The following is a 25,557-nucleotide window of genomic DNA, read 5'->3' on the forward strand; positions in this document are numbered from 1 at the left end:
TGAGTCTTTCAACAGGCAAAGACAGGGTGTGTCACCCTTTAACAAAGCCTAGGTATAGCAAATAAACATTTTGTCCTAAATAGAACAGGTATGAGTATCCCTGCTAAAGCCTCGGGCTATATGCCCTGCCACATGTGTATTAAATAATAATACTTCACAGAGAGCTCAGTGGGTGCATTTCTTCACTTGTTTTCCATGTAAAGGTGTGAGACCAATATTGCCATGTGCCAGACAGTAGTGCAGCATTCACTCTTTCATTAAACTCTGAGGTCTGCTGCTTGCATGAACAGAATTGGCTGCTCATTGATCTGAAAAGATGCCTTTTATAGGAAAGTGATGGATGGCCAACTGCCTTGAATGTTTGCAAAACTTGATGTAGAAAAGAACCACATGCTATCTCATGGCAGAAAAGAAACAACCTAGAAAGGTTTCTTCTGGAAGTAAGGGTTTTGGGAAGAAGTTCTCCCCTCAGGCAGTGACTGCAGTCTTTATCATTTGGCTATTACATGGCTGGAATCTGCCTTGCTGTCAAACAAGTAGAGCAAGATGTTTTTGTCTACAGGCCTGTTGCATAGCTTGGTATAGTGGGCTGGCCAACAAGAGGAGAAGTACTTCCTTGAGCACAAGCAATTAGAACACATAGCTGGAATAACTAGGCTTCATGAGAGAGTACTAACTATAATGAAAGGAAAGGCCAAGGGGTCACAGTGAGTGGACAAGTGTGTGTGACTGATCACATTGCAGTGACATAGTGACACACCTTTACTCCATGCATGGCTTCTGAAGTGGCTGTTGTGCACTTGGGGAAGTGCATGTTGTGCACTTGGGGTGCTTAACCACCCACACATCTCTTCTACATCTCTTGCAGCAGTCAACCTAACTTCAACTCCAGCTAGCCATCTGCTCTTCATTCTTACCTGACCTGAATGAAGTTAGAATTCGATTCCCCTCTGGAATGATTCTAATAAGAGTAGTGGTAATTATTTTAATGTTTAAATTTTTAACTGTTCATTCGTCAAAAGTAGCTGGATCTTCCAAGCTAAAAAATGGCTTCTGTTGTTTTTCCAATGCCAATAAATTGTGGCATAGCAGCTCCTCTCTGCTGTGCTCTGTTATGTGCAACTTTCAGCCACCCAAGGAATTGGCTTGAGGAACATGCTGGTGCAATCCTTGCTGGACTAACTCCATAGTGCTGGTCCCTGGCCCTTGGTGAAGGGTGGGAGAGTTTGATTGATGAGTTGACCTTGGCTGGCTGCCAGGTGCCCACCAAGCCCGTCTTATCACCACACACACTGCACCACCACACCCCTTTCCATGCCCCTGCAGGAGAAGGAGAGAAAAAGGCAGAAAAGCTCTTGGCTCAAAATAAGCACAAGGGGATCAATCTGCAATTAAAAACAGACTTGACTCAGGGAAATTAATTTATTGTAATTAAACAGAGTAGGATAATAAAAAATGCAAACAAATTACAATCTATGCTCACCTTTCTCTATCCTTCACCTTGTTCCCAGACTTGGTTTCAATTCTGGCTCTTCCATCTCCTTGCCTGAGTGGTGCAGGGGATCATCATCTCTGCTGCTCCTTCCCCTCATACAGTGTGGGGGCCGTGGGATACAGTTCTTTGGGAGTGTGCTGTTCTGGTGTGACACGGGTCCTGCCAGGAAACATGTTCCAGCATAAGCTTGTTTCCACAGGCAGAAATCCTACCAGAAGCCTGTTCCTCTGTGGGTTCTCCAGTGGGTTGCAGCTTCCTTTGGGCATATCGTCCTGCTCTAGACATGAGCACCTCCATGGGCTCCAGGTGATATCTGTTCCACTGTGGACCCTTATGGGCCTCTTGCCTCACTATGGTTTTCACCACAGCTGCAAGGCAATCTCTGCTCCAGCCTGGAGTATCTCTTCCCCCTCCTTCTTCACTGACCTGAGGGTGTCTTACAAGGTGCTTTTTCTCATGTACTCTTGTTACTCTCTCTGTGATATTTGAGCATTAAAAAAAAAAAACAAAAAACAACAAAAAAAGCTACACTACAGCACCAGAGAGCTCAGCTTTGGCCAGTGACAGGTCCCTTTTGCAGCTGGCTGTCATTGGCTCTGTCTGATGTGGTGGCAGCTTCTGGTGCTGTGTCACAGTAGATGCCCCTGCAGGCCTTCCAATACCAAAACCTTCCCATATAAAACCTCATACACTGACAGGCTGGTAACAGGCAGTGCAGGGCAGATTGGGCAGGGGCTTAACAGGCACAAAGTCTTTGTGTTTCATATGAAGCAGTAACTGTGTACCAACTCTACCCTGACTGCTGAAGTCTTTATCTGTAGGTCTTCCTCAGACAGAAGACCAAGAATGAAACTATGGCAGGAATAGTGATAAGGAGCTCAGGTGTTCTACTCAGTTTAGCTGAGTGGAGGTTGAACCATACTATGGCATCCTTATTTTTAATGAAGGTTTCATGCAGGTGAGAAGCATACCCAGCTAGATGCCTCTGGATTTGGTAAAGAAGCACTAGATGAGTTTGAGGAACTTGCAAAAGTCTTTCAAAGATGATGGGGAAGGACATCCACATGGAATGCAGTTTTTCCTCGTCTGGGTAGGGAAAGCTGAGATGGCCCAGGTTGATAGACAGAGAAGGTGAGAAATTCATGGGAGCTGCATGAAGTCATATCTCTACTTGCAGCTGACGAACACAAATTTGTGACATGCAGATCTCCACAAGGTGGCTGTGGCTCTCTGCAGGGTTTTGTAAGGCTTGATATGCACACAGGTAACCCCAGGCGCCAGGCTGTGGCTAGTTTTAAAGAAAATTTATTTTGACAGTCAAGAACACTGCAATGTATGTGTCTAATGATCAATACAGCTGGCTGAAAAGGTGGAAATGGAAACTCTTTGGTGCTTTTATAACAACATCTTTCATATGTGCAATAAAACCCCAGCCTGAGTTTTTCCCCTGTGCTTTATGGCCTGCCTGGTCCTCCTGTGGGAGCCTCCAGGCATGTCTCTGAGAATTTTATCATTTGTAGTAAATAATACCCCTTGGAAAGTTACCTCTCGGCAGACAGGCAAAGAGAACATATACAGACAGCATCCTGCATGAGCACAAATTCTTTCCCATGTTAAAGCTTTTCCCTGGCAGCAAAAGTTTCCTTGAACAGGTGCAAAGCTGTCCCTCCTCACTATTTCTTCCAAAGGCCTTCTGCTCCTGCAGTTTTATACATGTATATGTATACACAGGCAAACTCTAGGAATGCCTTGTACTGACAGCGCTGCGGTGATGGTAGTACTTCTAGGTAGTGGGCTAGAGGGAAATGCATGGGGAAAGGTGGGTTCCTACTGTCCTGGTGGCACCATCTGCCTGCCTCGCAGGAGTTGGTGCATTTGTGCTGGATGTGGCAGAGGTGTGAACACACTCTAGGGGGTGGAAAAGCCAGGCATTAGGTCCACTTGCATACAAGGATGAAGAGTTTTAGACCAGGCTTGGGTCATCTTCCCTCCACTTGAGTCAGTCCATGACATTTTCTCAGGAAGACAATGAAGTCTGGTATTTCACCTTTCTTTGCACCTGTTTCTAGTTCCTCTGAGAGAGCAGCCCAGGGGAGAGCAAGGATCTGCAGTACTCACAGTACATGAACAGTAGTTGGAACTGTGAAGCCTGCTGATAAGGGAAATGCAATGGCAGTTTTAGCACCATTTAACAGGACTGCTCCAAAGGCTTTCAGCTTCCTAGGAAGCTGAGCCCACACTGAGCTAGTGGTGAGGGACTGATAGGGACAGGAGGCATCTCCCAGCATTGTAGTTAATGGCCAGCAGCAAGCTAAGATGTGAAGAACCTGTCTGGAGCTGATGATGAGAGAAATAAACAGCTACAGGCAGGGGTCATTGGAGCGACATAAGAGCAAAGGATCTGAGATATGTCTTACTTCAGTACAAGCTGCATCAGAGGTGTTGGCAGGTTTAAGGTTCAATTTGATTAAGCTGGGGAACAGATCTCACATAAGAATGGATGCTGTGGCTGGGCCATGTTGTCTTGTGACCCATCTTGGAGGAGCATCAGAGAAGCTCAACGAGGCAGCAGCGCACTCCAGAAATAGCTCCCTGGTTTCTGCAACCCACAGCCCTTTGCAGCAAGTCCCAGGGCTTCCTGAGGCCACTTTTGGTGTGGCAGGCCATGGTAAACTCCTCAAGGCTGGTCCCCACTGTGGCCTGAGCTCAGACAGGTTGTTGCCACAAGCCCCAGCTTGACATTGCTTAGGAACAGGGCACAAAAGTTTCATATCTATTAGCCTGCAACACCTCCAATCTAGAGACTTATCCATTTTGCACAAGAAAGCATAAAGCATTAAGCAGTTAAACCACTACCCTAGAAATAACGCTATGTGTAAATGAAGAGCTATTTAGCCAACAGATGATGAAGCTTGCAGCTATTTACACTGAAGATTATTAAATAAACTCTTCCTCTTGCTCTCATATATTACACCCTCAATGAATTGGGATAATAAACAGCCTCAGAAGTCCCACTGTCAATCTTACTCGTGAAGTGTAACTTATGTAGTGGCACAAACATGGCCATGTGGACTGGAGGAAAGCTGCACAAAAAGACCAGGGATGACTATCAGCACAACCTCAGCTGCAGGGTGATTGAAGAAGGGGCACTGCACCCTAGGCAAAGCTGACACCCTTTTCATTTTTGTAGACGCATGCAATGGAGATCTGCTGTAGTGCTGAGGATGACGTAGCCCCAGGCAATCCCTTGCACAGCTTCTGATAGCCAGTGAGACCACCGAGAGCTCACTCTTTCCCAGAAAGCCTTTAAGCTCAGCTGCAGAGTGATGGTGTTAGAGGAAGGGGTGGTTGGCTGTTTAAAGGAAGAGTTGTTGGCAGACAGCTGCTCTCAGGCCCTGTGCAACTGTTGGAGGACAGGCCAGACTGAATGGTACTACCCATGCTCTGCCCCTAAAACCACACATAACCATGCACTGGCAGAAAAGGCCTATCCCAGCAACACATCACTGTGCCTTTGTTCTACACTGGGCATTGGCACCTTGCTCAACTTCATTACAATGATTGTACTCACAGGGCTAGCAGGGAAGAGGGATCTTCATCCTATTTTTAATACTCCCTTTTTATTTTCAATAACAATTCAAGTGTCACTCCACAAAATTTAGAACTTCAGTGACAACCAAGCTCACAGTGAAAAACTACTGCAAGACCTCCAGATAGTGCCAGACAACGAGGAGTATTCTTTATATGGTAACAGTGTTCCTCACATGTAACAGCTTGAATTTTCAGGAGGAAATAGCTATGTTCCCTAGAGAAGTTCAGAGGCTCAGGGTTGTGTGGTGTGGTGGTGGTTTTACACAGAAAAAACACATTTTGAGGGTAAAACAGCCTTGCAAAATGAACTGCAATTCATGATGAAATCTATGCACAATGAGTAATGTACAGATCAGTATTTTAGGAGAAAGCAGGCTGAGCCAGGATTATTGTGACAGACAAATCTTTCTGCAACTCTGACCAAAGGACAGGAACTCCATGTGGCTATTCTTAGTTCATTTGCAAATCACAATTGTACTTGAAACAAAAGATTATTAATTCACTGGACTTAAAACAATTCAGTATTTAAGGACTTGTAAGCCCTCTGAAAATTCTTTAATGAAAAGCCACCAAACAACACCAGACCTCTACTCAGTGGATTTGAAATCTACTGGCAACATGTTCCCTTTTCTGGTTTACCCCTTTCCATGCTGTGCAGTGGTAATTATCCACAGACCTTCTCCAGAGGCCACTGTAAAACCACAGCACTGGAGCCAATTCAAACTGGCAATTCAGTCTCCTCAGAAAAGACTATCAAGCAACCAGAACCTATCCCCTGCTTGTGCCAAGATGCATTATTTCCCCAGTGGCCACCTGACCTGTATTTCAGGACAAGTTTTTTTCAGTTCACTTGGCAAGTACTGGTCAATCTACAACTTAAGTAAATGATCTCTTCTTGCTGACAAACAGAGCATCTAATCCTGGCACTGCAAAGACATTAAAGCTGTTTAAGATCCCTCTTCACAGATCAGTGATGAAACCTTAAAAGTAACCAAGAAGTCCTCCACAGTGATGAAAATGGATCACAGTCACTTTCAATACCTGTCTGTATCCCGTAGTTACAGGTTCTTGTTCTGGCCTTTTCAAAACATCTAAGATATTTATGGTTGCTAACCTGTGTGTCTCCTTTGTTTGGCACCATGTGGGTGTTGGACACCAATTTAAAACAGCTTGGGCCATCATATTTATCTCACCTCCCAGGAGAGCGAGGGTGAACACTATGGCAAGGTCAACTCTAAGCTTGGACACCAATGACCAAATTTCTCAAGGAAATTAATGACCTTCCATATCACCTGTACTGAGATTTTCTGGGATAAATAAGTGCTTTTAATATTTTAGCTCCTCTGTTAGCCACAAGGAAGTGAAAGGGAGAGTATTCCACAAGTAGAACTATAACACAAGCAAAGTATACATTAACAGTTTTATTTTTCCTTTCCATAATCTCAGAATAACTGAGACATCTACATTGTCTGATAAAAGTTTTGTTGCCTTATAATCGGGAGCAGAAAAATCTGCAGGCTAATTCAGTAGATAAGACAGAGAACAGCTCTTTAATGAAGGCCTTCTGGCAATAGGAGTACAGAAAAGGCACTCCCTGTGTCCAGTGGTTCTATAATTTCATGGTATTATCCACCCAGTCCCAGAGCTATCCACCCCCCAGATCCTCCTCAAATCTGCCTCCCGGCACGCCTCTCCAGAATTGAGTCCAGGGTCAACAGACCCCTTTCTTCTTCATCTTCTTCTTCACAGCACGTACTGTCTTTGGAGCTTCTCGAAGGTTGCAGGCTTGAGAGTTGCTTTGACTATGATCATATCTCCTTGTTCAGGCCTGGGGTGCAAATGTTCTTAAACATAACAGGTGTTTACTACAGTCCTACCTTGAAAGGAGCCTAAACAAGCCTAAAGAATTTAGAAAATTCAATATGAAATGGGGGAACAGGGTCTAGTAAGTGTTAACTACTATTCTAAAGTGTGAGAGACTATACAATTATACTAAAAATCTATATTTACTACACAGCTACTTCTAAAATCTACAAAAAGCTAAAAATCCTAAAAATTCTCAGGCATCAGTCCCCCCTTTACCAGGGATGGCTGGTCAAAAAAAAAAAAAAAAAGCTAGAGAAGAAGCTGGGTATCCCCAAGTGTTGTTAGCTTAGCTTGTTCTCCACCTCTTGATATTGGTTAAAAAATCCCTCTTGTCAAGTTCTTGGACAAATCAATGGGTAAACACTAAATGTGCCATCAGTTAGCAAAGCTTTGGAAATTGTATGAGGAGGCTTGTAGTAAGGAAAAACAAAGGTTCAAGCTACTATTAGATCTGATACAGTTCTGATGTTCAGCAATTTTAAGGCTCTTTTTTTGTGTAGTTTTGGGAGGTATCTTTCAAGTTCTTTATGAATTGGCATATTCTTACACTTATTAGCCCAATTATTAACAGAAGTTACCATTACCAAATGTCCAGCAGAAAGACTGAAACATACTAATCATATGTTTTGACAGGTGAGTTAAAAGTATTTAACAGAATCACATTCTTCCACACCAGTCTCCCAGGAATATCTGACCTTCAGACTTTTACAACAGCTTTTCCCAGATTTTCTCCCTTTAACATTCCAATGAAAGCCATTGGCATGTTCTCAAATCCTTCAGTGACTTGTTCATGGTACTTCACTTTTCCCTGTCAAAAGTAAGAAAGGAAATTGCTGAGTTTTCATCCACCAGAATTGAATGAATTGCAACAAAATTTTCTCCAGTATGTATGTTTCATCTGAAACAAGCAAGCTGGCATGCACTCTGCAAAACTAGGTAGGCTGCTGTGAGGATCTGCTTTTGTTGTGAAACCTTCTACTTGGAGTCATACAGGGAGCAAAAGACACTGCCAGACATACCAGAATAGATTTAGTGCTACTTGGTCCCCAGATAATTGATAGGTAGGGGATCATTTCCCCAAAGCCAGGCCTGCCTCTACCCATACAGAAATATGGAATTGCAAATCCAAGTGATCAAAAGCTGATCCATCCCAAATCCTCATGTTCATAAAAGCTAGAGCCTCTTAGCCTTTAGTATTCACACTTACAAACTTCTCACAACCATGAACCAACTTAGTAACTAACTTAGCCTCTATTTAAAAAAATAAAATATAAGAAATTCCATATTAAGTCCCTTTAAAGTCCAGCTCCCAATTCCATAAAAACATTAATTCTTGCCAGTAATTTCAGCACAACACTACAATGGAAATCCTTGCTCATACTACAAATGACCAAATGAGAAACAGAGGAATTACCCTAACTATGAAAACCTTCATTACCAGATAACTGTTTTGAATTACTCTGGAAGCATCCTTTTTCAAAGCCTACATGTATTCTGGAATATATCTAATTCCACAAGCTAATACTACTGGTCTTAACAAAGCAGAAGGGATCAGGCATGTTTACTATGGTTTGAGTGTTCCCAAAAGGCTCAAAGATCATGTCAGGGAAAAGAAAAGCACCGTGCTGGGACCTCACCCAAACAGCTATGACAAGAGACCCCTTGCAAAGAGGGAAGCTATGGTGTGAGTACACCTTACAGAAAACTACCCCTTCCTTCCTTACCTCCATGACCCACTTCAGCAGTGCCTTCACACCTTCCTCCCGGCGGTTATTCCAGCGGGTCACAAGAAACCCTTCCATTTGAAGCTCTTTGAAGATCATTGAAACCTGCATGTAAGGCCCTGCAAGAGAAAGGAACCAGAAAGCCATCTGCAATATCAATTTCACTTAAAATAAATCCCAAGCATAAAGTGGGCTTTGAGCAGTAAACACCACTGAATGACTTTGTTTCAGCCAGAAGGAACAAGTATTTTTTCTCCAAACAGAACTTCCAGGACAAAAGACCAAGGATTCATGGATAGATAGACAAACAAGGAAACACAGGCCTGATCATTAAAGCTGTGGGACTAAACACCAACATTTCTGAAAACAGCTTCATTCAGAAGTAAACTGGCCTCAGCTTCACCTGAGGGACTTCAGCTGCATCTCAAAAATACTGTTTTGACAGCTTATTTGGCAGCCTGCCAGGCTCTCATCCTCCTTCTAACTCTCAAAATTTAAGTTATAAACTCTAAAACACAGTTCCCTCAGTCACAAAAATGTGTGATAGTGTCCTCACTCTCAAAAGCCTGTTTCATTTTTTTTAAGTAGTCTGAGAGTCCAAAGCAAGTCTGCTGTCAAAGAGAATTCAGACCTCCTATTTCTTCTAGAAGGTAAATTTGGAAAACTTAAATGTTATTGGAAGTAAATATTCATCTCAGCCACGTTTCTCGGCAGTTTCACTAGTAGCTGAAACCTTATGGGAAAAAAAAAAAACAACCCTGCATCATCTAAAAACCTGAGGGAAATCTATTATTTCATCTAAAATTGTGTACTACTGTGTAAATGACATCATGCACCATACCAGCCTTCTACTGATCTATATTTGCTTAGAGCCCTGTGGTGTCCTGTTTAAAGCAGTTTAGTCACTCCTTCATCTCTAATCAGCTGATGTTTTCCATCCAATGTGAGTGCACACAAAGGAGGATGAGTGGACGTACACACGAGGAGTGTGGTCATGCTCCCACTGCCCCAGAGCAGCGGTTAGTTACCTGAATGTACACACATACATAAATGGCACAGGGAAACAAATAACAAAATCTCAAAAGACTCCTATTATGTCTCTCTGCCATCACCAAAGAGGAAATCATTTTAGACACAATAAAGCAGGCCCACACCTTTCTGAGGCACGGAGTCATTGTACAGAGAGATGGCTCCACAGACTGCAATCCTTCCATACTTCTTCATCTGGTTGATAGCAATACTGGCAAATTCTCCACCCACCTGCAAAAATGAGAGCATGTGCAGCTTTAGAGACAATCCAGTGTTTAGTATTGATTACCAAAATCTGCCAACCTTGCATCATTGCACCAAGGGTTTCAATCAGGGAGTGGAGAGGTGAGTTGCACTACTCCAAAAATTTGGTGGTTGCAGAAACCCTTACACTTAGAGAACACTATAATGACTCAATCTCACTCTTCTAAAAATTAGTTATGAACATAGGAAATCAGTTTTAATTCCAAATCTGCTTCATAGATCTTGGTTTGGAAGTGTTGGGCAGGATTTGCACAGAGATCCCTCCTTCTCCTTAGAAGGAGGCATTAAGGGGGGGCACTTAGTGTCTAGGGGCACTAAGAAGCACCAGCTTTTCCCACACACCAGTCTGCACTTTTACATCTTCACATCGTGGTGATGTTAAGCTTTTACTTAATGATTCTCATCTCTGAAACAGGGATGTGTTTTGAACAGAAACTTTTAATGGTGAGAAGCTGTGAGAAAATTTACTGCTGGGGGAACTCTACACAGAAGTTGGAAGTGAGAGGGAAGGGAATGGATGTGACCATAAGACATATTTCAGACACTGGCAGCACTGGACATGAAATTCAGAAGGCTAAGGCAAAGTAAACAGGAGCTCCTGAAACCAAGCTCCTTGAACTTTGCATTCCTGTCAATTGCCAGGGCAAGGCAGGTATGTTGCAATCCATACAGAACGACAGACTGCTGAGAGAAAGACATGCTAAAGAGGTGATGATGGGTTTTTTTAAAACAGTTAGCTAGCCAGGGAGTTTTAGCCGCTTTATCTGCTAATACCCTTGTGCCCAGGTATTATATTATCAGGTATAATTCATATGTTAGCTGTAGTAGGAAATTAAAAGACCCGGGGCTGGTTGTCTGGCTTGAAGGTGAACTGACATGGTTTAACTGCATCCATACTGTTAAACTCTGTTCAAAACAAGATGGTCACATTCAAAAAGCCTATCAAGAACAGTACACAGTCCCTGTTAATTCCAGCTATACTTAGGAGAGGTCAGAAACCCTCTATGGGCCACTCCAGTAGTTTTACAAGAGGGCCTTGCAATTCTTTAGTTTATAGGCACCACTGCAGCCCCTGTGACCACGTAACGTGGAGCAATCTGCACTCACTCCCCTTCTGCAATAGCAGAGAACTGGCTGTGGTCCAGGGCGGACCAGGAATGGACTGGAGCTGTCTCTGTTCAGCATCAGTTAAATGTTATTGTGACCCTTACCTCCCCAAAATTGGCCACACTTTTCAAAGAGTGAAGTAAAACTTCTTTCTCTCCATTCAAAAACAATGCCAACAACCCAGCTTTGCCTTTCAATCTTTTCCTTTCTGTTGCTGCCCAACTCAGCTGCAGAAATATGTGTGGAAAGGGAACAAGAAAGCAGATCTTTTTCTTGATTAAGTGGATCTCAGTATTGAGTTCCTGGTGTAGTTTGCAATTAGATGTATACAATATTGAGATCCTGCTCTAATTTAAGGAAAATGAGAACTGCTCAGGGCAAGGCCTTCTCTCTGAACTCACATTATCAAAGAAACAGTCATAGCCATCAGGAGAGGCTTTACGCAGTGCTTCATCCAAAGATTTAACAGTCTTGTAATTAAAAGCTTCATCAAAGCCAATTTTTTTCAGATAGGCAACCTTGTCATCTGAGCCAGCACAGCCAACCACTTTGCAGCCCTGCAAGGAAAGGAAAAGAACATTTCTAAATATCTCCTGACAACACAGGCTGACACTCAAAGAGTGCGGGGTGCAGAGCTCACCCTGAAAGCACAGCCGTTGTCACCACATGAGTTTCTGAGCTCTAGGAAACATCGAACTAGCTTTGCTACGTCTTCAGGAGCTTGTTCCATCACAAGACCCCAGTGCAGGCATGCCTTCAGGGATGCCTGCCCTGCTGATCATTCACAGCCTTGTTGCCCTGTCTCCCAGCTGAGGCTTCTGAGGAGCAAGTATGAGCGGTTCAAGCCACTCACCCCAATTTTAGCAAGCTGCCCCACCACAGAGCCCACAGCACCAGCTGCAGCATTAACCAGCACCGTCTCTCCTGGCTTCATCTTGCAGACCTCCAGCAGACCAAAATACGCAGTGAGGCTGTGAAAAAGAGGGAAGAATGGCTCAGTGAGGAGTAAAAGATGACAGACTCAGTGATAGGACTTGACCACATTGAACCACAATATCATCACAACCAGAACAAGATTTAGTTTTCCTCATTCTTCATGAAATACAAAAATTAACCCAACCTCCTTACTTTGGTGGCTTTTTCACAGCCATCCCAGAAAAAAACGTAGATATGTTACTGGGTTAACAGAATGTTGCAGCAGAAATCTTTGTGATCATTAGCCAGATCATTAACTTTCTTTGTCATCAGTAGCCAGAAGGAGAAACACAGATAACTTTGTAAGATGACAGTTCAGTTATACACTGGAAGAGAGAGAGAAAAGTAGAGAAAGGTCAGTAGCCAGCAGGTATCTACCAGATTGAGGCAAAGATTAAATGATACTCATCACAAATCAAAGCTGGCATAAAAAAAGGGTGGCAAAAACTTGATGAACTGATGGTCTCCCTGCTCCTGAGGACTACTGTGCATAGCTATGGCTATTGGGTGAAAAATGGAATCATTAAGGTTGGAAAAGACCTCCAAGATCAAGTCCAACTTTTGACCAATTAGTCAATTAACCTTAGCATTAAGTGACATGTCCAGTTTTTATTTGAGCACTTCCAGGGATGGTGACTCCACTACTCCCCTGGGCAGCCTGTTCCAGTGCTTGACAACCTTTTCCATGAAAAAATTCTTCCTGACGTCCAGGCAGAATCTCCCCTGGCACAGCTTGAGGCTATATCCTCTTGTCCTGTCACTAGATGCCTGACCCCCATCTTGCTAAACTGTTCTTTTGGGCAATGAGGTCTCCCCTGAGCCTCCTTTTCTCCAGGCTAAACAACCCCAGCTTCCACAGCTCCTTCTCATATGAATTACTCCCTAGATCCTTCACCAGCTTCATTGGACAGGCTCTAGCACCTCAATGTCTTTCTTGGAGTGAGAGGCTCAACTGGGCACAGTACTTGAGATGCAGCCTAATCAGTGCCATAATAATCTGTAGGAAACATTTAAGTTTAGCCCATCAACTGGCCCAGAATCTCAGAAAACTCTTCTGCTAATTTCTAAATTCAAGCTGAGGGCTTCACACTTGGGCTGGACTGAAACTGGCAACTGAACCAACCATCAGGAAAAACATCTTGATTGATGTTAAAATGAAATCTGAGAAGTTCTCCATCACACACAATTTTATAATCCTTTTGAAAGCCTCCCATGTGAATAGGACTGACCAAGTCCTGATCTCCCATAAAAACTACAGAGAATGAGTCAAGAAATGCAAGAGGATGACTGAGACTGCAGTAATGAATATAGATTCCAAGGCAGAGGAGTTTTCTGCTCCAGTGCAAGTTAAAGGACCTCTATTTTGCTGTATGATATGACAGTGATCTTTTGCAATTTTGGGGGTAGTTCTGGAAATATGGTGATAGTGGAAGAGCCCAGTCAGGAAAAGCAGACTAGTCCAGGTGCCAGTGAAGTTTGAGACTTTCCACTAAGGTTAACACAGACTGAAATGGATTCTTTACAGCCCTTCCTGGATCCTCTTTCTTCTTTATCATAGCTCCTCAAAGAGAGGCCCCATAATCTCCAAGGCAAATCTCCTCTAATCTAGAGGATGGGACAAACTTCAGGTCCTCTGGGTAAGGGCATCCAGAAGCATATGTTTCTTACCAGAGTGAACAGGCAACATGCTTGTAGAAAAGACAACGGTCACACAGATAGGCAGAAACATTCTGCACAGTAAAATCCAGATGATAGTTGCCTTTTCATCTCAAAACTCACCCTGGCATGCCAACTGTTCCAAGGGCTAGAGATCTGGGGAGTGATTCTGGCCAACTGGAAGGAAGGACATGTAGGCCTTTCCCATCAGAGATGAAATGAGTTCTCCAGCCACTGTCAGCCACAACAAAGGCCCCCACTGTGAAAGCAGGATTCTTGCTTTCCACAATCCTTTTTAAAAGAGAGAAAAAAAAAAAAGAATACCCTGTCAGAGACAAATCAATACTGGCTCTTCAAAGAAATATTTCACATCAGGACATTTAGCCCATACCTGCTGATGCTGTAGGTGTCAAGCTCCTTTCCTGAACTGTCTGCAATCTCTTATTACCAGAGAGATACTGGCCAAGATGATTCTAGACTCAGCTCTGCCCACAACAAATCCAATTTTCCCAGGAGTGCCAACTCTTTTTTTGACTGTCACCTGGTATGAGTTCAGACTAGGCTTCTGTAAATTAGAATGCAGGAAGGAGGATGCTGGCATTAAAGCATAGAAAAGCAAGGAGCTGCAGATAGGCTGTAACAAGCAGTTTCCTTCTCAGACAACCTGCAACCCATTTAAAAGTTGAAGATCCTGAAGATGGAACCTCTTGAGATAATGAAACCAGATAGAAAGCAATATCTAAAACCAGGGAGAAGTTCATATTAGCAGTGTCTCTATACCAAATGAAACTTCAGCTTCCTTATCTCAACAGGAAAACTATGTTGGAAAAGGGTAGGTAAGCAGCTTTGAATTATTAGAAACAGCTGGTCTTCTGTTCAGCAGACTTGGTTGTTAATTTACCCCAGGCCTCTGTGTTCCTGCAGAGAAACACAAGAGTCAAAGGCCACAGATGTTCCTAAGCAGCAAATGATAGGCAGCACAGCAGGAACAAGCTGACAAAGGGAAACATCTGTGTAGCTAAATTACCACAAGCTTGGGAAAAGGATGAACTCACGGTTATACAGCCCTTTGGCTGGAGCTGCATATTCAGTGACTATGAGATATTTTCAGCTGGAGTAGATAGCAGGCATGATTGTGGCCATGCAATTACTAGTACAGAAGGTTTTAAAATGTGAAGTTGACACCTATGGCAAATACAATAGTTGGTCCTTCATACCTGTAAAATTTGCCTTTGAGAACATTATCGCCAGAAAAAATGTACAGGTTTTATCAGAGGACTAAATGCTCTCCAAAAAGGCAAAAGTAGTTCTTAGGGGAAAAACACATTCCAATCAATTCCATTTAAGAATACAGTTGCAGAAGTATGTAGACTCAAGTCTAGAATAGGTAACACAGACTGTAGATGTCTCGAACGTCAGCACATTCCTGTTGAGATCTGCTATATGAATGGATAACAAGAACTGAAGATCTTACCTGGCAACCTGTGTTCCTATCATTATGTCCCCTTCCTTCATCACCGTTCGACTGTAAACTCTGTAACAGAGGCAGACATGGCTTACTGTGAGCAATTTGTAATAATGTTCCAGATACACTATGACAGTAGTAGCTACTGTCTGACCCAAAAAGAGAATACCAGCAGTGCTGTTGAACAGATCACAAAGAGCTTGTCGCTGTAGTGGCATAACTGGATGTTTTCCAGGGCCAGCTACTTGAGCATCCCCAGCACGAGAGTGTTGGGGGACACCATATCGTTAATCTTCCCAGCATGGTCCACCACCACAAGAAGCCTAAGACTCAGAGAACTGACACCTGCATCCACCAGCATCCTCTCTAAAACTACCTAGTTTCCCTGAGCTTTAACTGCCTCCTATTAACATCGGTCTATCAGCAATGTCTGACTTAGAATTTGTACTATTAAGCAAAAGGTTGCTAAGATAAATGAAGCAGGTACTGCTACAGGGCTGCAGTCTCATTTGAGCCTGTTGCACTCCAGTGGAACACACAACAAGAAAAACCAGCAGATTCAAAGAAAAATTATCCCAGTGTCTAGCTAAATTTGGCACAGCTCCATATTTTGAGTCTTGTAATTTACACACTTTTTATGAAAAGCAGACAAAGGCATTGGGACTCTGACAACAAGGCGCACTCTCAGCACGTGTTCTTTTGAGGTTTAAGTGGTCAGGACTTGGTGTCCTAGCCAGCAAGTCATAAAGAAGAAAAATATATACCTCATGTAAGGATCAACACTGAGAAACACCGATTCAAGCAGCAACTCTGCAATGAAAGACAAAACAAATTCCTGGACATTAGCACTGCAGTAAAGCATAGTTTCCATAAGTCAGTCTTTCAGCTAAATTGATAGTTCTTGATGCTCAAAAGCATCCCCCACCCTTTAGGGAAAACCTGCCAGAAATGACTACTACAGTCATTAGTTTTGATTATGGATGTGCTGTTACAAAAAACATTTTCTGTAGTGAATCTAAGAGATTGTCTTATTTTCATGCTTTTTTGCATCTGCCTCCTCTCTCTATAGAAAGGTCAAGTGGCCAGAACTCTAATTTATTTTTGACCTATATGTAAAAAGGCATCTCACAATTCAGCCACCGGAGGGTGGTAAGAAACCCTGGCACAGGTCAAATACAAACACTACTTGGCTGCCTTAAACAGAAAGCATTAGTTTATCTTTTTAAAGTAGCTTAATCCACCTCGCTGTCTCTAATGACACTAGTTCCCGGAAAATATACCATTAAACATATTTAAATTCTCATTCACACAGCAGTTCTAGCTGTTCATCTCCACCTACTAATACTTTTCATTGCCTGTGCTGCAGTGGTCTGTCTAGTACAAGCTACAAATATATTCAGATAGAAATATCTTCCCATTACTCAAGAGAGAGCAGGAAGGCCATGTAACATAACAGGGAAGGCCACCTTCTTTAAAAGTGTTACTGCAGTATGAAGTTATGCCTCTTTTTGCTGTAAGGATTAAACTGGGAACAAAAAAATTACTCCAGGTTCTTAAGTACTCACAGACGTGACATTTTTAAGTGTGTCTGCATATGTAAGAAGAAACAGGTTTTCAAACATTTAAGTTGCAAACATAATGCAATACTTTAATGCAATTTCTTTCATGAACCTTCTAAAGTGGAGTAAATTTTGTAAAGGACAAGTAGTGGGATGAGGCTCAAGACAGCATGGTTGATGCAGATGTCCATGTGAAATGACAAATCAAAGTTCATTGTTTTATCAACAGCTCTTGTATATAATAAGTTAACATATTCCTTACCCTTTTTGAAACAGACAACCACAGGAATAAAAACTGTCCATTTTTTACTGTTTATATTCACTCTCTCTTGTTGTTACAACAGATCAAATCTAACAGGACTAAGGACTAGGCAAAAAAAATCTAAGGACTGGTAAAAAAAAAAAAAAGTTGAATGGAGGCAGAAGTCTCGCAGTGTTCCTTCTTAAAATAAAAAACTAACCTTTACCCACTCCAGCCCTGAGGTCTCCCTGCTGCAGGCTCATTGTCAGTGCACAGTCTCTCTGCTCCCCCCCCAGCACTATTATCAGTATTTTCCCTAACAGCATGAAAAACTCCACTGAACACATACTCCTAGATGTCGTCTTCTCCACCTTTTTCCAAAATAATGTAGATAAAAGCCTTTCACTAGTAAAGCATGTTTGGATTTTACAACAGTTATCTCATTTCCTCTGTGTTATAATCAGCTTCTCTATTTCTAAATGAAACAAATTCTGTTTTCCTTGTGGCTGCGGGTTTCAAGGCTGTATCACTTCGGCAATTTCTCCAGTAAGCTTTATTTGCAAATGTGTTCGAGTGCCTTTGCCATCAGGCACCAAGTGGAATTAGGCAGCCTGAAACTGTGAAAGGCGTGGCCCAGCTGCTGAGTCCTGGAGTTAGAAGTGCTCAGCCATTGTTTGTAAGGGTATTATCAGAAGGCAACATGACTTAAAAACCACCAAACCCATAAGCATACTTGTTCTTCAGCAATTGTCCTTGTCTCTTAAGGTCCACGGCTTGCTCAAGCCATGTCACCGCATTTTTGAAAATATAAGCCAGAGAAACATGCAGACAGTTCTAAGATGCGCAGCCATACATCAGCAATCAGATAACCTCCAGAAAAATTAATAACAGGTAGCACTCCACTCACCTCCATCCTTCAGATTTGGCAGCTTTATCTCTGTCAAGTCAAAGTCACTGGTTTTAGGGAAACCTTCAAAATGTTTCTTCAGAACCCATGCCTTGGCAGTCACCATCCTGCACAACAAACAACAAAAAGAGGACCTGTCAAAAGGATGCCCAACGGTACTGGGCTGCTCATGGGGGCTGGTTTATACTTCATGAGGCAGAAGCAGAACAGTTACCTCGATAACGTGCCATAACACAAGAAAGCCTTTGCTTGTTCTTGTGGCAATATCACTAGATCAAGAAAACATCTGAAAAGGCCCGCATTGCCTTAGCAACCCAGAGCTTTCTGTGACTTGTCGGACCTTCCTGCCTGCTCCAGGGCAGCAAGCCCTGGAGTGGGAAGGCAGGCCTGGCATGTTGCATGACTCCCACCTTAAGGATACTGAAGGAAGAAAATCTACTAGTTTAATGAGAAAAAAAATCCCTGATTATTTGGGATGAGTAATGAACCTAAACTTTTACAAACTTGAACCAAAGTACAATTGAGAAAAACAAAGGTAAGCACCGCTTCTTTCTGTGACACTCATTATATTGAAAGAAAATACTTCTCCAGTTGCCAAGCTCAGGGCTTGGAACTGGGAGCACATTGTCACCAGCGTTTTCCACACAAGACAGAAACACAAAAATAACTTGCATTAATTCTAACCTCACAGCCCCTTTGCCCTTCTTATACACAATTGCACCAACAAGAAAGAGAAGTTATACTTAGAGCAGGCAGGTGGAAAACTGTCTTCTGCTGTCACAATAACCTTCTGCACCGGACTCAGACAGGGGCTGGGCTCCTTCAGTCACACACACTTTCAAAGGTGAAAATGTAGGCTTTTATAGACAGGGCTGGTACCGCCCTCAATACACTTCCCCAGGATGAAGTGAAAACCCTCAGTAAACATAGCATAGCACACACCCATTGTGAGTCACCTTTCTCCTATTAAGATTTGATATCATTCCTCCAAAACCCCCAGTGCAGTGCCCCACCAGTTGCACAGGCAGGTTATGCAACACGCGAAGCTCAATGCACAAACCCCATGGTTCTAGAAACCACAAAAACCTGCAGTCTGGAGACCTATCCCACAGCGCGGGAATTTCTTCAAATGACTTTTTACCAGTCCAGCCCTAGAACTCGCAAGAGTTTCTGGGGAAAAATATCTAATTAAAAAATGTCAAATTCCTTGTTCAGTTCATCATTTAGCATAGCAAATGATCCATACATTTGTCACTTCATGGCGTGTGCTCTGACATCCTCATGTTCCCAGTGCACGCCCCGAAGGATCAGAGCATTTGTGGCTAAGCCTCACTGTTGCCGAGCCATCTCAAGAAACACTTGCAAGCTTTGCCATTTTGCCTCAACTATGTTGCAATGAGGCACATAGCATCGGAGAAAACTTTGTCCAGTGCTTAGCTGTAATCAAAGATATCGTGACACTGTAGCAAGAACAAAGCAAAGCCAGCAAACGGGCTTACAGGAGCGAAAGGTGAGTTCAGAGTAACAAAACTGATCCCACTCACTCGTTTACACCCACAGGCACCGAGAGGGGTTTGTCCCAGCAGTGTGCCCATCCAGGAATGACCAGGGACAAAGGGATGCTGGCTAGGCTGGCAGTTATTTGCTGATGTGCCATTTGTACCCCCGGGAAGTGTCTCCCAGCATGTCCCACGTTTGTGACTCATCAATATTGACTCCCTGCTTTTTGTCTCTTTTGTCTGTGTGCCTCAAGGCTCCAGCCCTGCTCTTTACATTCCCACCAGCACCTCTTAATAGCTCGAGTCTTCAAGTCTGAGAACAGGAACCTGATACCTCTTTGAGGCTGTCCTTTGTTTTCCCTACGTGGCCCCCTCCAACACTAATCATGTAATTATGATGATCTGCAATCCTAGGTGCCATCAGTACAGGCCATTTCTGTCTTCCTTCAACTGTTTCTTTTGATGCTTCCACTCTTAGACCTCCCTTTCACACCAATCTTCACACTCCTATCAAAAATTTCTAGTTTTTCAGCAGAGCAATGATCCTGCCTACAAACAATACTGAAAGATTAATTCCACAGAACCATTTTTATTACATTTAGGCCTAATTTTGGAAACAGGAGAAATTTTCTGCTGCCCACTTCTCTCTTCCTACTGAAATCACATCATCATAGCCACTTCAAGACTAGGAGTGTTTTCTGTAGGTTGTAAAACAAAAAGCCAAAACAAAACCAAAAATCCAGAAAACAGAACACAGATACATGCTTAATGAGTGGATTCAAAAACCAATTTCCAGGTTAACAAACCAAGATTATTTTGTCTGTTTAGATATAAAATAATAAGAAGTGGTAAGGACTACTTTTCTTAAGCATACCAAAGGATGCTTAAGCATACTCCAAAGGATAAATAGCAGTGATGCAACATTTTTGGGGTTCCATTTTAAGTTTTACTGAACTAAGTATGTGATAGCCACCATCTCAGCTCCTAAAGCAGTAACCTGCACTTGTAAACCATAAAACTACTTTGTTTGCAGTGTCAGTGGGTTTGGATAATACATTTCTTTCGTGTGTTTTCTGTATAAACTGTTTCACAGACCATTACTACAGCAAAGAGGCTGCTATGATAAAAACTTCAGAAAGAACAGGCCATGACAGGGATAAAAAGACTATTTAAAAATAAGGTGATGCATTTCTGCTTGATTTTCTTACAAAAGAACCACTAAAGCTTTTACTGAAATTGAAGTCCAAGATAGCATTTATTCTAATGTCCTTCAAACCCTCCTTGTCCCCTCATCTAGACCATCAGGTTATAGAACAATAAAGAACACCTAGAAAAGAGGTAATGGAATGGGAAATCTTGTCTCTTTGCACTAATCAAATACATAAGAAAGCAAAGATCCTATCTGTGTTCAGACACTGCAGTTGCTGCAAACTGTAGCTGAGCTGAAAGCAAAGCACTTCGTGCAGGATGTCACAGCTCAATCTCCAAAATCAGCATGAGTAAGAAGGTTCACAGTTCAGGGTAAAAGGGGAGAGAAGAAGGAAGAGGTAAAAACTGGAATCCCATACTACATACTAGCAACCTGAAAAGAAGATCAGGACAAAAGAGACAGGCAAGTCTGAAAAAACGGAGATAGGTTGACTGAAGGCTGAGGAGCTGATGGTGATACCTGAAATCTGGGAATATTCATATTCAAGTGGAAAAGCAGTAAAGCTCTCGAGGCAGCATGAGTCAAAACAGAAAATCTTACCTTTCTTAGGTAATCCCAACTATTATTCCTAGCCTGGACTTGCCCAAATCTAACCTTGAGGGCAAAATCGCTTTAGCAGCCTGTCAGTTACAAATAAGTTCAATTCAAATCTGGGGTTAGCTTAACAGTTCATTTTCCTGACAGTCATAATTTGCAGACATGACTGTGGTACTTTTCCTTTTATCTCTATTCTGAAGCAGGAACACCTATGCTCACATCTACATTGGAAGTAAAGGGTATGATTAAAAGCTGAGTAAAGTGTATCCCTCAGACACAGTTGGTTTGTAGATCACTGCTGAGGAAAAACCCACCATCACTATGACAGCAGTTTTTCAGGTAATCATCATCTCATCTAGTCTCTTCCCTAGATTCAATTTATGTCTTCTGCAGCATTTCAAAGCAATCTGCCAGGCACCAGCATGAAGGACTTGCCAAATACCTTAGAAAACAAACAACCACCTTCCCTCCCACCCCAACCAAACAAACATAAAAGGACTTCTTGGCAGTAGAGACTGCCAAGGGAGTAATAATACAGAGGCTACCTCAGGATCCCATGCACATACAGGATTACCAATTACCTGGGAGTGATCGTGGCTTCAAATCATATGTACCTACAAGTTTTAGCAAAAATTACCTGTTCCTCTCCTCTGGCTTAGCTATTACAATGCTTTCTCAAAATTTTTTTCCTGTTGTAAAAACAAAGTAAAGGCAAACCACTCCTGTGTTACTTTTGGCAGAGACTGTACTTCTAAGCAAGCATGACACTGTATTATGAAACGATAAAGCTGCAACTTCACTTCCTTACGCAATACTATTAAGTCCTGGAAGAAGGTCAAAGATCGCAGGTGAGTAGTCATTGCTCTGCTACAAGACTTGGCCACGCTGCACTTTGTTACAAGGTTGTAATTCCAACAGAGGTTCAAAAGAGCAAGTTCATATGGGGCGGTGAGAAGGAAAGCAATACCTTCACTAAAACAGGTCTGCTGTCCTTCAGCTCTCAGAAATTGCACATATAGTGAGACTTTTTAGAATTATAAGAAAAAAGAAACAAGTCCACAGATAGGAAGGAAGATGGGATTGAGTGCACTACCAGCAAGTTCGCAGATGACACCAAGTTGGATGGGAGTTGATTTGCTGGAGAGTAGAAAAGCTCTGCAGAGGGGTCTGGACAGGCTGGATAGATGGGCCAAGGCTAATTGCATGAGGTTCTACAAGGCCAAGCACTGGGTCCTGCCAAGGGGGTCACAACAACCCCAGGCAGCGCTACAGGCTGGGTGAGGAAGAGTGTCTGGAAAGCTGCCCAGCAGAAAAGGACCTGGGAGTGCTGGTTGATAGCAGCTGAATATGAGCCAGCAGTGTGCCCAGGTGGCCAAGAAGGCCAATGGCATCCTGGCCTGGATCAGAAATACAAGCAATACAGTATGGCCAGCAGGACTTTGGGAAATGATCATTCACCTGCAATGGTGAGGCTGCACCTCAAATCCTGTGTCCAGTTCTGGGCCCCTCACTTCAAGAAAGACACTGAGGTGCTGGAGCAAGTCCAGGGAAGGACAATGGAGCTGGTGAAGAGTCTGGAGAGTAAGTCACATGAGAAGCAGCTGAGGGAGCTGGGGTTGTTCAGCCTGGAGAAAAGGAGGCTCAAGGGAGACCATATCGCTCTCTACAACTACCTGAAAGGAGACTGTAGCCAGGTGGGGATTAATCTCTTCTCCCACGTAACAAGTGACAGGACAGGAGTAGAGGAAATGGCCTCAAGCTGTACCAGGGGAGGCTTAGATCAGATACTATGAAAGTTTTTTTCACAGAAAGGGTTGTAAAGCATTGAAATAGGCTGCTCAGGGAAGTGGTGGAATCACCATCCCTGGAAGTGTTCAAAAAACATGTGTATATGGCAGTTGAGGACATGGTTTACTTGTGAACATAGTGGTTGTGCTGGGTTGACAACTGGACTCGATCCTAAAGCTCTTTTTCAATTTTAGCAATTCTGTGATTCTGTGGGACACTGCAGGAGGTGTGAGCTGACAAATCAAGCTGAAGCTTCTTGAAGGGCCAGCTGTGCTTCCCTGGTCACTGCACAGCACTCATAAGATTCTTTCAAGCACTCTTTTTACTTCTCCCTTGCTTAAATGTTGATACAGGCCAAACACATGTTGCAACATCAGTAAATGTAAAATTTCATCAAAGCAGTAGAGACATACTGCAGCACAGTTTTGCTTCTTGAATTTGCAACAACACCCCTTTGCAGCATAAGCATATCTTGAAGTGTTGTGTAATAAGTGCAGTCAGAAGGGAAATGACAAACATGCTTTCAAGCATCAGTGATCCCTCTGAGGGTCCCTCCTGAATTTCTGTAATATTGCAAGGACAGATTGATCCTTGAACAAGTTCCTGCTCGTAACACGCACAACCAACTTCTCCCTCAAGACAGAAACTTGCTGCTCCAGCCCACTTAGCATACACAAGACATACTTGTTATCTGTTATCACTCCAAGAAATCTGCAATATTAAGGAGACTGAGATTGATAAATGAAAAATTAAAAGGATGTGAGGAAAAAAAAAAAGAGGGATGTCAAGGAGAGTCAAAGGAGTTGGAGTGGAAAAGTGGCAGCACAGAGAAGTGATCAGCACAGCATGTGGAAAATGGGGCCTGAGGAACCTCCCTGCTGCTGCAGCACACATAAGCAGAGCATGATACTTTACTCTTGTATTCCACCCTGACCATGGCAGGAGGGTTGGAACTAGATGATCTTTCAGGTCCCTTCCAACCCAAATAATTTTATGATTCTCTGATAATGTGCATTTTACCAAGTGTACAGCAGATCCTTCCTAGCTCTGAAGTCACAAGTAGGTATTCTACAAAGGTAAAAATATAGTATAGCTTCAGCAGTTTGTGATATGAGTATTTTAAGAACTGGGAAGGTGTTTTATTTTTGTAAGTACATGATACAGTGTAGTTCAAGCAGCCACCTCTAACAGAAACGAATCAGGGCCTCTCCTTCAGGCAAGAAACATACAAGCACATTTGCCACAGATAGCAGATTTTTTGTCAATTAAAAATGATTCAAAAATCATTTGGGAACATTTTCAACCCGCCAAATAAAATGTGACATCTGATGCGGCTGTATAGTTACACAGCATCAATCTGATTCATCTCCATACTTCACAATAATTTTTCTCAGTATGGTGTTCAGATGTTAGCAAAGTAACAGCTGGTAAGAGATCATCAAGTTCTTCTGGCTGTAGTACCTCCAGCAGCAGTGCTGTCTCAGTAATGCCTTAAACAGCAGCATCCAAGGTAATTCCTGACATGAGCAAATACATGATTTTATTTCTCTGTAATGTAGCCCTTCAGTCTGAATTATTTAAAATTATTGAAATAACATCAAACTCAGTAGTTCGGGACAGTAAGTTTTACAGCAGATCTCAGTGGTCAATGGTCACTATCCAGCTCATAGTACAACACTGGAGCTCTCCTGCAAAATCCTGGTCTATTTATACAGCACAGCTACAGGAAGGTCAGGAAAGAGTAAATGCATCCAGCCGACTTTGCTTTCCCGCTGTGACCAATGCGGCAATAAATAGTTAGACAACTCCTGTTCTTCCAGTGACACACACACACACAAGTTTTGAACAAGTTCTCCTTCCTCTGCTTGAATGGAAGCGTCTGTTTATATCACAGCAGTAGAGTTAAACAGGCATAGATGGCTTTTTCTTTTTTTGGCAGGTAGGGGGAGAATGGGGTGGGGAAGCGCTGTAGTAGGAACGTATGTAATAAGTATAGAACCGCACTTCCTTCATTTTCACATGATTTCAGGGCGGTACAAAGACACTTCCCGCCGCAGCCTGGAGCTGCTGCACTCCAGCTCCTCAGCCCCGCCACAGAACCCCACATGAAGTGTCCTCTCGCCCTGCCCCATGGCCCGCGGGGCCCGCAGGGCCGCACCGCCCTCCCTCACCGACCACAGCCGCCATTTCCCAGCTCCCGTCCCCGCGAGAGCCCGAGGGGCCCCTTCTCGGCCGTGCCCACCTGCCCTGGGGGTGCTCGCCCACCCTTCAGACCACAGTACGGGAGCGCTCGCCCCTCACCCCGCAGGAGCCGAGATCACAGCCCGTGCCAGCCGCCGGCAGGCGGGGCGCGGCAGGGCGCGGCAGGCCCTGAGGGGGCGGCCGCCATCAGGCACCGCCTCTAACGGCCGGGGCGTTCGGCGCCAAAATTCGATCGTGCTGGGCGGCGGGAGCGGCTGCGGCGGGTGGCGAGCGAGGCCCCGGGATCGGCGAGCGAGGCCCCGGGATCGGCGAGCGGCCCCGGCGGTGGGCGAGTGAGGCACTGGGATCGGGTAGGGGAGCGGAGCTGCCCGCGGCACGGGGGGCTCGCTGGATCGGGGTCCCGGGTGGGCCGCGGGGCAGCGCGATGCCGGCAGCAGGGACC

At 43.6% G+C, this 25,557-nt stretch overlaps 1 protein-coding gene across 5 annotated transcripts; it reads right to left on the minus strand.

The window, feature by feature from the left end:
* Positions 1–6,487: 6,487 nt before the first annotated feature.
* On the minus strand, positions 6,488–25,324 carry PTGR1 (prostaglandin reductase 1). Of its 5 annotated transcripts, XM_051789518.1 has the most exons (11): positions 25,156–25,307; positions 17,880–17,986; positions 15,937–15,982; positions 15,182–15,241; positions 13,831–13,998; positions 11,930–12,047; positions 11,478–11,633; positions 9,831–9,936; positions 8,677–8,795; positions 7,648–7,760; positions 6,488–6,985 (listed from the first exon to the last, which is right to left on the minus strand). In XM_051789518.1, the coding sequence occupies exons 2-10, from the start codon at positions 17,983–17,985 to the stop codon at positions 7,650–7,652; spliced, it is 990 nt and encodes a 329-aa protein (XP_051645478.1). In that variant the 5' UTR covers position 17,986; positions 25,156–25,307; the 3' UTR covers positions 6,488–6,985; positions 7,648–7,649. The 5 variants fall into 5 exon arrangements, with proteins under 5 accessions (XP_051645478.1, XP_051645480.1, XP_051645477.1 ...); XM_051789520.1 differs by having other exon boundaries at positions 6,488–7,760; positions 25,215–25,324; XM_051789517.1 differs by lacking the exon at positions 25,156–25,307 and adding an exon at positions 21,763–21,784 and having other exon boundaries at positions 6,488–7,760.
* Positions 25,325–25,557: the final 233 nt, after the last annotated feature.

This window comes from Manacus candei, unplaced genomic scaffold (assembly GCF_025592945.1).
Source record: "Manacus candei isolate 608988 ecotype Guabito, Panama unplaced genomic scaffold, ASM2559294v1 h1tg000027l, whole genome shotgun sequence".
Classification (NCBI taxonomy): Eukaryota; Metazoa; Chordata; class Aves; order Passeriformes; family Pipridae; genus Manacus; species Manacus candei.

Bases quoted from the DNA above. Each gene is read 5' to 3' on its own strand.
- PTGR1 (XM_051789520.1), bottom strand. From the start codon at position 17,985: ATGGTGACTGCCAAGGCATGGGTTCTGAAGAAACATTTTGAAGGTTTC. The intron at 13,999-15,181 runs GTAAGATCTTCA...TCTTTTAAAAAG, and splicing joins ATAGGAACACAGGTTGCCAG to GATTGTGGAAAGCAAGAATC. The intron at 7,761-8,676 runs GTAAGGAAGGAA...TACTTTTGACAG, and splicing joins TGCTGAAGTGGGTCATGGAG to GGAAAAGTGAAGTACCATGA.